At 38.2% G+C, this 16,187-nt stretch overlaps 1 protein-coding gene across 1 annotated transcript in view; it reads left to right on the plus strand.

Moving 5' to 3' along the window:
• Window positions 1-16,187, plus strand: part of CFAP91 (cilia and flagella associated protein 91) — a 98,575-nt gene that overhangs the window by 26,819 nt on the left and 55,569 nt on the right. Inside the window, exon 6 of the mRNA XM_045088428.1 lies at window positions 2,094-2,275. Within this exon, the coding sequence (XP_044944363.1) occupies window positions 2,094-2,275 (182 nt within the window). The remainder of the gene's footprint in view (window positions 1-2,093; window positions 2,276-16,187) is intronic.

A 16,187-nucleotide genomic window follows, 5' to 3' on the forward strand; every position in this document is an offset into this window, starting at 1 on the left:
TTGCATACAACATCCAATGCTCATTACATCAAGTGCCTTCCTTAATACCCATCACCCAATTACTTGGTCCCCTCACCAACCTCCCCTCCAGCAACTCTGTTCCCTATAAGAGTATCTTATGGTTTGCTCCCTGTTTTTATCTTATTTTTTCCTTCCCTTCCCCTGTGTTCATCTGTTTTATTTCTTAAATTCTACATGAGTGAAATCATATGGTATTTGTCTTTCCCTGAGTTATTTCGCTTAGCATAATACACTCTAGTTCCATCCATGTCATTGCACATGGCAAGATTTCATTCATTTTGATGGCTGAGTAATATTCCTGTGTGTGTGTGTGTGTGTGTGTGTGTGTGTGTGTGTGTATACACACTATATCTTTATCCACTCATCAGTTGATGGACATCCAAAAATAAAACCTTAGAAAAGATGGGCGCCTGGGTGGCTCAGTGGGTTAAGCCGCTGCCTTCGGCTCAGATCATGATCTCAGAGTCCTGGGATCGAGTCCCACATCGGGCTCTCTGCTCAGCAGGGAGCCTGCTTCCCTCTCTCTCTGCCTGCCTCTCCATCTACTTGTGATTTCTCTCTGTCAAATAAATAAATAAAATCGTTAAAAAAAAAAACCTTAGAAAAGAAAACAGTGTGCTGTTTTTAAAGCATATGTGCTATCATACTTGTTATAAAATATATATAAATATAAAAATAGCCATATATCATTTTGATATCATATAAAAATATAAGCATTATCATACTTGTTATAAAATTATGTTAATAGCAAAGATGTTTATTTTTTGTAATATTTTAAAGATTTTATTTATTTATTTATTTGACAGAGAGCTAGAGAGCACAAGTAGGCAGAGTGGCAGGCAGTGGGAAGGGAGAAGCAGGTTCTCTGCTGAGCAGGGAGCCTGACATGGGGCTCAATCCCAGGACCCCGAGATCATGACCCAAGCCTAAGGCAGATGCCTAGCTGACTGAGCCACCCAGGCACCCCAGGAGTAGACATATGTTTGAATGAATTAATATAAAAATTTTTTCCATACTTAAAAGTAACCAGAATAAGAAAAAAACAAAAAGTTGAAAATATGGATCTAAGATTGATGCCTAATAACCTCAGGTGCAACCATTTTTTTAAAATTGGTCATTAGAAAAAGTTTTTAAGTTTTCTCTTACATATCAGACTTTATGAATATATTTGCATATATCTCTGTATATCTGTTTATATTTCAGTCAACATGAGAATGCCCGTTTCTTTGCAATTTGATCAATGCTAGGTATTTTCAATTTTTTAGATCTTTGCTTATGTGATATAATAAAATAGCATCTTGTGGTTTTATTTTACTTTTCTTTGATTACAAGTTATGTTCATTATTTTTTCATATGTTTGCTACAAGTTTTCATTTTTTCCAATTGTTCTTTATCCATTTTTCTTTTAGTATTTAACTGTCTTACTGATTTATAAGGCCTTTATTTGGTAATAAAAATATTATGGTATATTTACTTATGTTTCCTATTACTTTTATAGTCTCATTTTTTACATTAAATGCCTTAAAATATCTGGAATTAATTTCTATCCAAGGGATGAGGTAACTTTTACATAGTTAACCAAGTAATCCTAACATTAATTAATTGAGTCATCTATCTTGAAAGAGCCTTGCCTTTTTAAAAAATCAGAAAGCATCTCTTCTCTTTTCTCTGCTCCTGAATTTCTAGAGGGAAACAAATTTTGTTGTATAACTGAAACCAGAGAAAAAAGAAACCAGCAATTCTCAGCAGGTTCAGAAGTAACTGTATGACATCCTAGAATCTACCTTTTATAGCTCTATACTATATTCCCGCCCAGTAATACACAGATAAGTAGGTACTTTTGTGATTAGACCTAGGCTTTTATATCCCTTCAGTTTTTTGGAAGAGGTGAGACTAACAAGGCAGTTCTCTCAAGATAATTGGGCACAATCCTGAATACACTGGATTCATGAATTTGTGCATGTTTAAAGGGGAATGGGCTTAGTGAAGCTAAGGATTTATTTCTACGTGACTGTATAGTCTTCTAAGTGATTGGATCAGGTTTTAATTTTTGAAATAATTTTCCCTTTTAGGACAGAGGCATATATTTTCCCTCCTACTCCTGCTAAGTACCCTCCTGTACCTTCAAAGTATACCGTGGGTACTCAGACTGATTATCGGGATGCTGAAGTTCAAACTGATCCGTATTCTCCAGAATATGTAGTATGTCAGGATTCAATCCCTGAGCTCTTGACCCTGGCTACTCTTACGTGGGGTGAGTTGACAATTGTCTTGATTATTTTTGAAGGCCTGTCCTGATAACAGTGCATGCTGTTGAGTTCCTGGAAATGATGTGCTCAGAGGTAACTGCCTCTGTTGCTGTTTAAAATGTCTTGCTCAGCAGAGCTACTTCACAGACTCATGCTTCTATTGATACTTTTCTTCAAGGAGAGTATACCCTTTCCATTTTAAGGAGACTTATTGTACTTTATCCTTGAAGCTGAAGTTCTATTTCAGCTTAATTTTGTGTTTATTTGCTGACTACTCACCTCCCCCCGCCCCCCAAACTGTTTTTCCTAATGAATCAATTCCTTTTCATTGAGCAATCCTCACTCCCTCTTTACATATAAACTTTTTTTGAGTGTATGATACTGAATGTATATTCCACCATATGGAACAGTATTATCTTACTTTGCCAAAATATCTTGCAGTTATCAAAGCTCTCTTACATACCCCTATTGGATGATTTGGGTGATTTCTTTTGCTGTTATCTCTAAAATGTCAATATGGTTCAGGCTCAGAAATTCACTCTTAGAATGCAATAAAATCTGACCTAGGCCTATATTATGTGAAATTAGAAAAATTAATAAGGAAAGGGGCTTTTTAAAAAAAAATATTTTATTTTTTCAGTGTTCCAAGATTCATTGTTTATGCACCACACTCAGTGCTCCATGCAATACATGCCCTCCATAATACCCACCACCAGTCTCACTCATCTCCCTACCCCCCACCCCCAAAACTCTGTTTGTTTCTCAGAGTCCACAGTCTCTTATGGTTTGTCTCCCTCTCCGATTTCCCCCAACTCACTTCTTTCCTTCTCCCAATGTCCTCCGTGTTATTCCTTATGCTCCACAAGTAACTGAAACCATATGATAATTGACTCTCTCTGCTTGACTTACTTCACTAAGCATAATCTCCTCCTGTCCCATCCATGTTGATACAAAAGTTGGGTATTCATCCTTTCTGATGGAGGCATAATACTCCATTGTATATATGGACCATATATATCTTCTTTATCTGTTTGTCTGTTGAAGGGCATCTTGGTTCTTTCCACCATTTGGCTATTGTGGCCATTGCTGCTATGAACATTGGGGTACAGATGACCCTTCTGTTCACTACTTCTGTATCTTTGGTGTAAATATCCAGTAGTGCAATTGCAGTGTCATAGGGTAGCTCTATTTTTAATTTCTTAAGGGATCTCTGCACTGTTTTCCAAAGTGGCTGCACCATTCCCACTAACAGTGTAAGAAGGTTCCGGAAAGGGGCTTTTGGAAATGACTAGACATTAGCTTCTTGAACTCACTTGATTGTAGTGGGGAAACTGAGAGCCAGAGAAGCCAGCTCCTCCTAGGTGTTAGAGATAGTTGGTTCACTGTAATGATTTTTATTAAAATGAGTTACTTTTGTTTCCCAGTTGTGATAGTTTGCTCTGGTCAAGTCTGTATCATAGACAGTAAAGATGTTCATATCTGAGACCGAGTTTGGTTCTTGTTTCCTGGCTCTCCTTACAAATTCAGAAGCATTCTTTACATCCATACTTAAAAGTAGAGGCTCTACTTTCAGATGAGATTTTCAGAGGAGATTTCAGACAGATTAAAAATATGCTGAAACTTTTCCCTTCTGCTCTGAATATGTATATGTATTAGTGTATATATATGAAAATATATTTTGGTTATATGTATATTAGTGTGTTTGTATACACATATATACTTTTTAAGAAAGGAAGAAAATTTCCATAGTTTAGAAGTATAGACTTCCTAAAAGAAAGAAATAGCTGGGAGCCTAAGATGATGAGCAGGAACTGTGAATGGTAGGGAGCCTGATCTGAAATGCCTGCCTGAACTAGAAGAAGCAGGACTTTTCTCCTGCCCACAGGTGGGGCCGAAGCCCAGTGCCTGCCAATACAGATGTTGAAGTATCAGTAAAAACCACTGAGTCAGGCCTACCCCCTCATTTGTAAGGCCCTGAGTAGGATTTTAAATGGAGGCCTATATACTATATGTATAAGATGTTTTAAAATGATAAATCAAGTTAATATCTGTTAAGTAAAATATTTTAAGGAAATAAATCTGTATTTTTCACAAATATATCTTTTTTTCTATTTTAAAAATTTATTTATTTATTTTCAGAGAGAGAGTGCATGTACAAGCAGGCAGAGTGGCAGGGAGAGGCAGAGAGAGAAGCAGGCTCCCCGCTGAGCAAGGAGCCTGATGCAGGACTCAATCCCAGGACCCTAGGATCATGATCTGAGCTGAAGGCAGATGCTTAACCTACTGAGCCACCCAGGCATCCCTACAAATATATCTCTATAACAAGTTGAAAGGACAAGTTTAAATGGAAAATTCTTAGATACCTTGGGATTCTTTGGAGGAATGGGGCAGCAAGAAAAGAGGCTGCCTGTGACTTACTTTTTTCTCTGGCTCTGTTCCACATCATGAGGGGCCTGTCATGTATGCATGTGGTTACTTCACCTTCTTTTTCCAATCTCTGCATATATATCCCTGTAAACAGCTGCTACGTGGTTACTCCTTGGGTTTAAGGGTGAACGAACAGGGGCACCTGGGTGGCTCAGTTGGTTAAACATCTTCTTTCAGCACAGATCATGATCCCAGGGTCCTGGCATCAAGCCCAACATTAGGCTTGCTCGGTAGAGAGCCTGCTTCTCCCTCTCCCTCTGCTGCTCCCCGTGCTTGTGATTTTTTTTTTCTCTCTCTCTGTTAAATGAATAAAATCTTTTTAAAAAGGAGGGGGGTATGAACAAACAGCAGCATATAGTCTGCCCAGGGGAGTCTGAATTCTAGGAAGAGGTCCATGTAGATACTGCAAGGAGGCTTGGGCCATTTTTTAAGGAATTCCAAGGTCTCTAACAGTGGAGTAGGTTCAGCTGGGCATGGTCTGTTGAACTTCTCATCTTATGATAATGGGCAGAGCTCTAAAGAATGAGGCTGGGGAGCTATCCCTTTTGCCAGGTCAAAGACTGTTACTACCCAGTGTGCTCATGAGAGGAATCTACAGATGATCTCAACCCAAGAATCACAAAACATCTAAAGAACACAGGCACCAGGAGTGATCCACAAAAAGTTAAAAAAGAGAGAGAGAGAGAATAAATTCCTGAGCAAACAGAGCAAATGGACCAATCTGAAAAGGACTTGGGAAATACTTTTTATATCCTCAAAGAGATAAAGAGGGATAAAGCATGAAAACAAGAGTGGGAGCTATGAAAAAGAACCAGTTGCAATCACTGGGAAGGAAAACTATGAAGTTTGAAATAAAATGAGCTCAGTAGTAAACTAGGCAGCGCTGAAGAAAAAATTAGTGAAATGAAAGAGGAAATGAACAAATATTCCAGAATGCAATATTCAAAGATAGAATAAGGTTTAAAAAAAAAGGTAAGAGCCATGGGGGATAGGATTATAAGATCCTATAATAGAGAGAATGGTGGAGAAGCGGATGCAAGAAAAGATAAAGACTGAGAAAGATAAATGGCTAAGAATTTCCCAGGACTAAAGAAATATATGAATCATGTACTGTTGGATCCTATTGGCTAGTATTTGGTGAGAATTTTCGCATCTGTGCTCATCAAGGATATTGGTCTGTAATTCTCTTTTTTGACGGGGTTTTTGTCTGGTTTTGGTATCAAGGTAATGCTGGCCTCATATAATGAGTTTGGAAGTTTTCCTTCCATTTCTATTTCTTGGAAAAGTTTCAGGAGAATAGGTATTTTTTTTCTATTTTATTTATTTATCTTTTTTTAGTTTTTATAAACATATAATGTATTTTGATACCCAGGGGTACAGGTCTGTGAATGGCCAGGTTTATGCACTTCACAGCACTCACCATATCACATACCCTCCCCAATGTCCATAACCACACCCTCTCTCCCAAACCCCCTCCCCCCAGCAACCCTCAGTTTGTTTTGTGAGATTAAGGGTCACTTATGGTTTTTCTCCCTCCCTATCCCATCTTGTTTCATTCATTCTTCTCCTACCCCTTAAAGCCCCCATGTTGTATCTCCACTTCCTCATATCAGGGAGATCATATGATAGTTGTCTTTCTCCGATTGACTTATTTCGCTAAGCATGATACCCTCTAGTTCCATCCATGTCATCACAAATGGCAAGATTTCATTTCTTTTGATGACTGCATAGTATTCCATTGTGTATATATACCACATCTTCTTTATCCATTCATCTGTTGATGGACATCTAGGTTCTTTCCATAGTTTGGCTATTGTAAACATTGCTGCTATAAACACTCGGGTGTGCCCCTTCAAATCACTACGTTTGTACCTTTAGAGTAAATACCCAGTAGTGCAATTGCTGGGTCGTAGGGTAGTTCTATTTTCAACATTTTGAGGAATCTCCAACCTGTTTTTCAGAGTGGTTGCACCAGCTTGCATTCCCACCAACAGTGTAGGAAGGTTCCTCTTTCTCTATATCCTCACCAGCATCTGTCATTTCCTGACTTATTAATTTTAGCCATTCTGACTGGTGTGAGGTGATAGCTCATTGTGGTTTTGATTTGTATTTCCCTGATGCAGATTGATGTGGAGCATTTTTTCATGTGTCTGTTGGCCATCTGGATGTCTTCTTTGCATACATGTCTGTTCATGTCTTCTGCCCATTTCTTGATTGGATTATTTGTTCTTTGGGTGTTGAGTTTGCTAAGTTCTTTATAGATTTTGGACACTAGCCCTTTATCTGATATGTCGTTTGCAAATATCTTCTCCCATTCTGTCAGTTGTCTTTTGGTTTTGTTAACTGTTTCCTTTGTTGTGCAAAAGCTTTTGATCTTAATGAAATCCCAATAGTTCATTTTGTTTTTGCTTCCCTTGCTTTTGGTGATGTTCCTAGGAAGATGTTGCTGTGGCTGAGGTCGAAGAGGTTGCTCCCTGTGTTCTCCTCAAGGATTTTGATGGATTCCTTTCTCACATTGAGGTCCTTTATCCATTTTGAGTCTATTTTCGTGTGTGACATAAGGAAATGGTCCAGTTTAATTTTTCTGCATGTGGCTGTCCAATTTTCCCAACACCATTTATTGAAGAGGCTGTCTTTTTTCCATTGGACATTCTTTCCTGCTTTGTCGAAGATTAGTTGGCCATAGAGTTGAGAGTCTATTTCTGGGCTCTCTATTCTGTTCCATTAATCTATATGTCTGTTTCTGTGCCAGTACCATGCTGTCTTGATGATGACAGCTTTGTAATGGAGCTTGAAGTCCGGAATTGTGATGCAACCAACTTTGGCTTTCTTTTTCAATATTCCTTTGGCTATTTGAGATCTTTTCTGGTTCCATATAAATTTTAGGGTTATTTGTTCCATTTCTTTTTTTTTTTTAAGATTTTATTTATTTATTTAACAGAGAGAAATCACAAGTAGATGGAGAGGCAGGCAGAGAGAGAGAGAGAGAGAGAGAGAGAGAAGCAGGCTCCCTGCTGAGCAGAGAGCCCGATGCAGGACTCGATCCCAGGACCCTGAGATCATGACCTGCGCTGAAGGCAGCGGCTTAACCCACTGAGCCACCGAGGCGCCCCTTGTTCCATTTCTTTGAAAAAAATGGATGGGATTTTGATAGGAACTGCATTAAATATGTAGATTTTTTAGGTAGCATAGATATTTTCACAATATTTGTTCTTTCAATCCAGGAGCATGGAACATTTTTCCATTTCTTTGTGTCTTCTTCAATTTCTTTCATGAGTACTTTATAGTTTTCTGAGTATAGATTCTTAGCCTCTTTGGTTAGGTTTATTCCTAGGTATCTTATAGTTTTGGGTGCAATTGTAAATGGGATTGACTCCTTAATTTCTCTTTCTTCTGTCTTGTTGTTGGTGTAGAGAAATGCAACTGATTTCTGTGCATTGATTTTATATCCTGACACTTTACTGAATTCCTGTATAAGTTCTAGCAGTTTTGGAGTGGAGTCTTTTGGGTTTTCCACATATAGTATCATATCATCTGCGAAGAGTGATAATTTGACTTCTTCTTTGACCATTTGGATGCCTTTAATTTCCTTTTGTTGTCTGATTGCTGAGGCTAGGACTTCTAGTACTATGTTGAATAGCAGTGGTGATAACGGACATCTCTGCCGTGTTCCTGACCTTAGCAGAAAAGCTTTCAGTTTTTCTCCATTGAGAATGATATTTGTGGTGGGTTTTTCATAGATGGCTTTGATAATATTGAGGTATGTGCCCTCTATCCCTACACTTTGAAGAGTTTTGATCAGGAAGAGATGCTGTACTTTGTCAAATGCTTTTCAGCATCTATTGAGAGTATCATATGGTTCTTGTTTTTTCCTTTATTAATGTATTGTATCACATTGATTGATTTGCAGATGTTGAACCAACCTTACAGCCCTGGAATAAATCCCACTTGGTCATGGTGAATGATCCTTTTAATGTACTGTTGAATCCTATTGGCTAGTATTTTGGTGAGAATTTTCGCATCTGTGTTCATCAAGGATATTGGTCTGTAGTTCTCTTTTTTGATGGGATCCTTGTCTGGTTTGGGGATCAAGGTGATGCTGGTCTCATAAAATGAGTTTGGAAGTTTTCCTTCCATTTCTATTTTTTGGAACAGTTTCAGGAGAATAGGAATTAGTTCTTCTTTAAATGTTTGGTAGAATTACCCCCGGGAAGCCGTCTGGCCCTGGGCTTTTGATTGTTTGGAGATTTTTGATGACTGTTTCAATCTCCTTACTCATTATGGGTCTGTTCAGGTTTTCTATTTCTTCCTGGTTCAGTTGTGGTAGTTTATATGTCTCTAGAAATTCATCCATTTCTTCCAGATTGTCAAATTTGTTTGCATAGAGTTGCTCATAGTATGTTCTTATAATTGTTTTTATTTCTTTGGTGTTAGTTGTGATCTCTCCTCTTTCATTCATGATTTTATTTATTTGGGTCCTTTCTCTTTTCTTTTTGATAAGTCTGGCCAGGGGTTTATCAATCTTATTAATTCTTTCAAAGAACCAGCTCCTAGTTTCATTGATTTGTTCTATTGGTTTTTTTTTTTTTTTTTTTTGGTTTCTATTTCATTGGTTTCTGCTCTGATCTTTATTATTTCTCTTCTCCTGCTGGGCTTAGGGTTTCTTTCTTGTTCTTTCTCCAGCTCCATTAGGTGTAGGCTTAGGTTGTGTACTTGAGACCTTTCTTGTTTCTTGAGAAAGGCTTGTACCGCTATATATTTTCCTCTTAGGACTGCCTTTGCTGTGTCCCACAGATTTTGAACCATTGTGTTTTCATTATCATTTGTTTCCATGAATTTTTTAAATTCTTTAATTTCCCAATTGACTCATTCATTCTTTAGTAGGATGCTCTTTAGCCTCCATATATTTGAGTTCTTTGCAACTTCCCTCTTGTGATTGAGTTCTAGCTTCAGAGCATTGTGGTCTGAAAATATGCAGGGAATGATCCCAATCTTTTGGTACTGGTTGAGACCTGATTTGTGACCCAGGATGTGATCTATTCTGGAGAATGTTCCATGTGCACTAGGGAAGAATATGTATTCTGTTGCTTTGGGATGGAATGTTCTGAATATATCTGTGATGTCCATCTGGTCCAGTGTGTCATTTAAGGCCTTTATTTCCTTGTTGATCTTTTGCTTGGATGATCTGTCCATTTCAGTGAGGGGGGTGTTATAGTCCCCTACTGTTATTGTATTATTGTCAGTGTGTTTCTTTGATTTTGTTATTAATCGGTTATATAGATGGCTGCTCCCATGTTAGGGGCATAGATATTTAAAATTGTTAGATCTTCTTGTTGGACAGACCCTTTAAGTATGATATAGTGTTCTTCCTCATCTCATTATTGTCTTTAGCTTAAAATCTAATTTATCTGATATAAAGATTGCCACTTCAGCTTTTTAAAATGTCTGTTAGCATGGTAAATTGTTTTCCACCCCCTCACTTTAAATCTGGAGGTGTCTTTGGGTCTAAAATGAGTTTCTTGTAGACAGCATATTGATGGGTTTTGTTTTTTATCCATTCTGATACCCTGTGTCTTTTGATTGGGGCATTTAGCCCATTAACATTCAGGGTAACTATTGAAAGATAAGAATTTACTACCATTGTATTGCCTCTAAGGTGACTGTTACTGTATATTGTCTCTGTTCCTTTCTAGTCTACTACTTTTAGGCTCTCTCTTTGCTTAGAGGACCCCTTTCAATATTTCCTGTAGAGCTGGTTTGGTATTTGCAAATTCTTTCAGTTTTTGTTTGTCCTGGAAGCTTTTTATCTCTCCTTCTATTTTCAATGATAGCCTAGCTGGATACAGTCTTCTTGGCTGTATACTCTTCTTATTTAGTGCTCTGAATATATTGTGCCAGTTCTTTCTGGCTTGCCAGGTCTCTGTGGATAAGTCTGCTGCCTATCTAATATTTCTACCATTGTATTTACAGACATACAGCTTGTCCTGAGCTGCTTTCAGTATTTTCTCTTTGTCACTAAGACTTGTAAGTTTTACTATTAGATGATGGGGTGTGGACCTATTTTTATTGATTTTGAGGGGCTTCTCTGTTCTTCCTGGATTTTGATGCTTGTTCTCTTTGCCATATGAGGGAGATTCTCTACTATAATTCACTCCTTTTTTTCTTTCTTCTTTTGGAATCCCAATTTTTCTAATATTGTTTCATATTATGATATCACTTATCTCTCAAATTCTCCCCTTATGGTCCAGTAGTTGTTTGTCTCTCTTTTCCTCAGCCTCTTTATTCTCCATCATTTGGTGTTCTTTATCACTAATTCTCTCTTCTGCCTCATTTTTTATTGCACCTCATTAATAGGTTTTTAAATTTCAACTTGGTTAGATTTTAGTTCTTTTATTTCTCCAGAAAGGGATTTTATTTCTCCAGAAATGGTTTCTCTAATATCTTTCATGCCTTTTTCGAGCTCAGCTAGCATCTTGAGAATTGTCATTTTGAACTCTAGTTCTGACATATCAATTTCCATATTGATTAGGTCCCTAGCCATTGTTACTGCTTTGTATTGTTTTTTTTGTGGTAAGTTTTTCTGCCTTGTCATTTTATCCAGACAAGAATATAAGAACAAGAGAATAAAATGCTAAAAGGGTGGCAAAGACCCCAGAAAAATGTATGCTAACCAAATTGGAAGAATCCAAAACCGGGGGGGGGAGGAGAGGAAAAGGGGAAAAAAAGAAATAAAAATTAAAAAATTTTACACATTAGACTGTGTGCAAAAAATTTACACATTACACACACATTAGACTGGCGAGTAGAACAGAGCCACGCCCTTGATTTTGGGTGTATTTTGGTATTTTGAAGGAACTACCTCCCAAAATTTTAAAGAAAGAAAAACATATATATATACACACAAAAGTAAGGGTAAACGTGATGAAGGGATGGAATATGACTGTACAGATGAGAATAAAAAAAATTCTAAAAAAAGAAGTGATGAGATAAGTTGGTTGGAAAAAGAAAAAAAAGAGGAGGGAATGTGCTCAGGCTGGAGACTAGAACAAATCCATGTGCTAGATTAGGGTATATTTTGATTAGAAGAACTTATACCCCAAAATTAAAAAAAAAAAAACAACCCTACACATATACAAAAAATAAGGTTAAATACAATGAAGGGATAAAATATGGTATAACAATGAAGGTTTAAAAAGATTTTTTTAGAAAGGTATTATTAAGATAAACTAGCTTAAAAACGTTAAGAGAGGAAAGAGGAAATGTTAAAAAAAATAGGATTAAAAAAAAAAAAACTAGGGCACTTGGGTGGCTCAGTCATTAAGCGTCTGCCTTCAGCTCAGGTCATGATCCTAGGGTCCTGGGATGAGCCCCACATCGAGCTCCCTGCTCTGTGGGAAGCCTGCTTCTCCCTTTCCCTCTGTTGCTCCCCTGCTTGTGTTCACTCTCTTGCTGTGTCTCTGTCAAATAAGTACATAAAATCTTTTAAAGAAATATTTTAAAAAATTTAACTTTGCAAAACTAAAGGATCATGGAGAAAAGGCCATGAATTCTATGCGTTGCTTTCCCCTAGCTCTGGAGTTCTGCTGTTCTCCTTGATTGGTGAGCGTGGTCTTGGCTGGATGGTCTTGCTCATTTTCTGTGGGAGGGGCCTGTTGCAGATTCTCAAATGTCTTTGCCTGAGGCAGAATTGCACCACACTTTCCAGGGACTGGGCTAAGTAATCTGCTTGGTTAGCTCTCGGAGCTTTTGTTCCCTGAACATTTTCCGTACTGCTTTGGAGGATGGGAATGAAAATGGTGGCCTCCCAATCTCTGGCCCAGAGGAGCCAAGAGCTCGGGGCCCCACTCCTCAGTGTGCCCTCAGATATAAGCAATCACTCTTGTTTCCCTGGTCTCTGGCCATACTCCAAGCTCACCCGGCCTGTGATTGAACGTTTCTATCTCTGGTGCACGGTCCCATTTGGAGTCTACAAACCCAGCAGATTCCTGCTGTGCTGCTTCTCCTGGAGAAGGAAGGTGAGTCTCCCTGGATATGCCACTTGTGGGGTCACTGCTCTTTGATCATGTGCCTTGGATCATGGTTTAAGGCAACCCCGATCTGAAAGCTCACTCTTTGGTTCTGATTCTGTAGTTGGCTTCCCCCCTCTGATACCTGGCAGCTCTGACACACTCAGACACCCCCAATCTTTCTCTGACCCCATGGGACCTGAGACCACACTGTCCCCACGAGGGCTCCACCCCCGCTTAGCCTCTGGAGTGATGTCCCTCTGTGGAGTGGACTTCTAAAGATTTTATTTATTTATCAGAGGGAGAGAGGGGGAGAGAGCGAGCACAGGCAGACAGAATGGCAGGCAGAGGCAGAGGGAGAAGCAGGCTCCCTACTGAGCAAGGAGCCCGATGTGGGACTCGATCCCAGGATGCTGGGATCATGACCTGAGCCGAAGGCAGCTGCTTAACCAACTGAGCCACCCAGGCGTCCCTGAAGCAGACTTCTAAATTTCTAATTTTGTGCTCTACTGCTCCACTGCTTGCCGGGAGCCCCCCATCCCCTGGTCCATCTTCCTGTCACTTTCAATTCACTTCTCCCCACATCCTACCTTTCAGAAAGTGAAATCAGAAAGGAAATCTACCTATGTGTTCCTAGAATTGCTGCTCTTCTTCTTTCCTATCTCCTTTTGAGTTTGTACGTGTTTGGAATGGTTTGATAACTATCTAGCTGAACTCCAGGACCTGATGTCATTTCAGTCTGCTACTCCTCCACCATCTTGCCTCTCACTCAAGATGATAATTTTTTAAAAAGTTTTTTTGGGGGGTGCCTGGGTGGCTCAGTTGTTAAACATGTGCCTTCGGCTCACATCATGAAGCCGCGTCCAGCTTCCTGCTCAGTGGGATGCCTGCTTCTCTCTCTCCCACTCCCCCTGCTCATGTTCTCTCTCTCTCTGTCTCTCTCTCTGTCAAATAAATAAATAAAATCTTTTTTTAAAAAAAGTTTTTATTTATTCTCATTTGAGAGAGAGAGAAGGCACAAGCAAAGCGAGGGGCAGAGAGAGAGAAACAATCAGGCTTCTCACTGAGCAGAGAGCCCAATGCAGGACTCCCTCCTAGGACCGGACCCTGAGATCATGACCTGAGTGAGCCAAAGGCGGATGCTTAACCTACCAAGCTACCCATATGCCCTGTAAAGATGATAATTTCTTTAAAAAAGAAGTAAGTATTAAAACTCTATGTTAGGATTGGCAGACTATGGTCTAAAAGCCAAACTGGCCTATTGCCTTTTTTAATATAGCTTGAATGCTAAGAATGGCTTTTACACTATAAAATAGATGACAAAATCCTATTTTGTAGCATGTGAAAATTACATGAAATTAAGATTTCAGTGACTCTAAAGAGGTTTTATTGGAACATAGCCACACTCATTTGTTCATGTACTGTCTGCCTGCTTTTGCATTTCATTTTTTGGAAAAAATTTTTTTTTAATTTTAATTTCATTATATTTAACATACAGTGTTATATTAATTTCAGGTATATAAGATAGTGGTTCAGCAGTTCTATACATTACTAACACACATCACAATAAGTGTATTCTTTAATTCTCATCACCTATTTCCCTCCTTCCTCCCTCCCAGTAACCAGTTCTCTATATTTAAGAGTCTATTTTTTGTTTTTCTTTTTTTTTCTTTGTTGATTTGTTTTGTTTCTTAAATTCCACACAAGTAAAATCATATGGTATTTGTCTTTCTCTTTCTGACATTTCACTTACCATTATGTTCTCTAGCTCTACCCATGACAAAGATGTTGCAAATGACAAGATTTCATTCTTTTTTATGGCTGAATAATATTCTATTGTGTATATATGCCACTTCATATTTATCCATTTATAATTCTATGGACCCTTGGGTTGCTTCCATAATTCGCCTATTATAAATAACACTGCTATAAACATATACCTTTGGAAATTAGTGCTTTTATATTATTTGGATAAATACCTACTAGTTCAAGTACTGGGTCATATGGTAATTCTAGTTTTCATTTTTTTGAATAACCTACATGCTGTCTTCCACAATGGTTGCAGAAGTTTGCATTCCCGGAGTACCTGGCTGGCTCAGTGGAAAGAGCATTCCACTCTTGATCTCAGGGTCATAAGTTTGAGCTGCATGTTGGATATAGAGATTATTTAAAAACGAAATCTTAAAAAAATGTTTTGGGGCACCTGGGTGGCTTAGTTTGTGAGTGTTGGACTCTTAATTTTGACTTAGGTCATGATACCAACCCCCGTATTGGAGTCATGCTCAGTGGTGAGTCTGTTTGAGATTCTCTCCCTTTCCCTCTGACCTTCCCCCACTCACTCATGCACTCTCTCTCTCTCAAATAAATATATAAATCTTTAAAAAAAATTTTGCATTCCCACCAACATCAAGGTTCCTTTTTCTCTACCCTTGTCAACACTTGTGATTTCTTACTTATTTTAGCCATTCTGACAGGTGTGAGATAACCTCTGGTGGTGTTTTTGATTTGCATTTTCCTGTTGATGAGTGATGCTGAACATCTTTTCTTGTGTCTGTTGGCCATCTGTATGTTTTCTTTGGAGAAATGACTCTGTGTGTGTGTGTGTGTGTGTCTGTGTGTGTGTGTGTGTTGAGTTGTAAAAGTTCTTTCTATATTTTGGATACTAACCCTTGGTCAAATATGTCATTTGCAAATATATTCTTTCATTCAGTAGGTTGTCTTTTAGTTATGTTGATTGTTTCCTTTGCTGTGCAGAAGCTTTTTATTGTAGTCCCAGTAGTTTATTTTTGCTTTTGTTTCCCTTGCCTTGGGAGACTATCTAGAAAAATGTTGCTGTGACCAATGTCAGCGAAATTATTGCCAGTGTTCTCTTCTAGAATGTTTATGGGTTTAGGCCTCAAATTTAGGTTTCTAATCCATTTTGAGTGTATTTTTGTGTGTGGTATAAGAAAGTGATCCAGTTTCATTCTTTTGTATGTAACTATTTGGTTTTCTCAACACCATTTGTTGAAGAGACTTTTTCCCATTGCATGTTCTTGCCTCCTTTGTGGAAAATTAGTTGACCATAAAATTGTGGATTTATTTCTGGTCTTTCTGTTCTCTTCTGTTGATCTGTGTGTCTGTTTTTGTGCCAGTACCATACTTTTTGATTACTACAGCTTTGTAGTATATTTTGGATTTTGGGATTGTGACACCTCCAGTTTTGTTTTGTTTTGTTTCCCAAGATTGGTCTGTCTATTTGGAGTCTTTTGTGGTTCCATTCAAATGTTAGGATTATTTGTTCTAGTTCTGTGAAAAATACTGTTGGTATTTTGATAGGGAGTACATTAAATCTGTAGGTTGCTTTCTATAGTATAGACATTTTAACAATATTTGTTCTCCCAATATATGAACATGGAATATCCATTTGTATCATCTTCAGTTTCTTTCATCAGTGTTTTATAGTGTTCAAAGTAGAGGTCTTTTACTTCCTTGGTTAAGTTTT

The sequence above is a fragment of the Mustela putorius genome, unplaced genomic scaffold, assembly GCF_011764305.1.
Source record: "Mustela putorius furo isolate JIRA1106 unplaced genomic scaffold, ASM1176430v1.1 tig00003834_pilon_pilon_pilon, whole genome shotgun sequence".
Taxonomy (NCBI): Eukaryota; Metazoa; Chordata; class Mammalia; order Carnivora; family Mustelidae; genus Mustela; species Mustela putorius.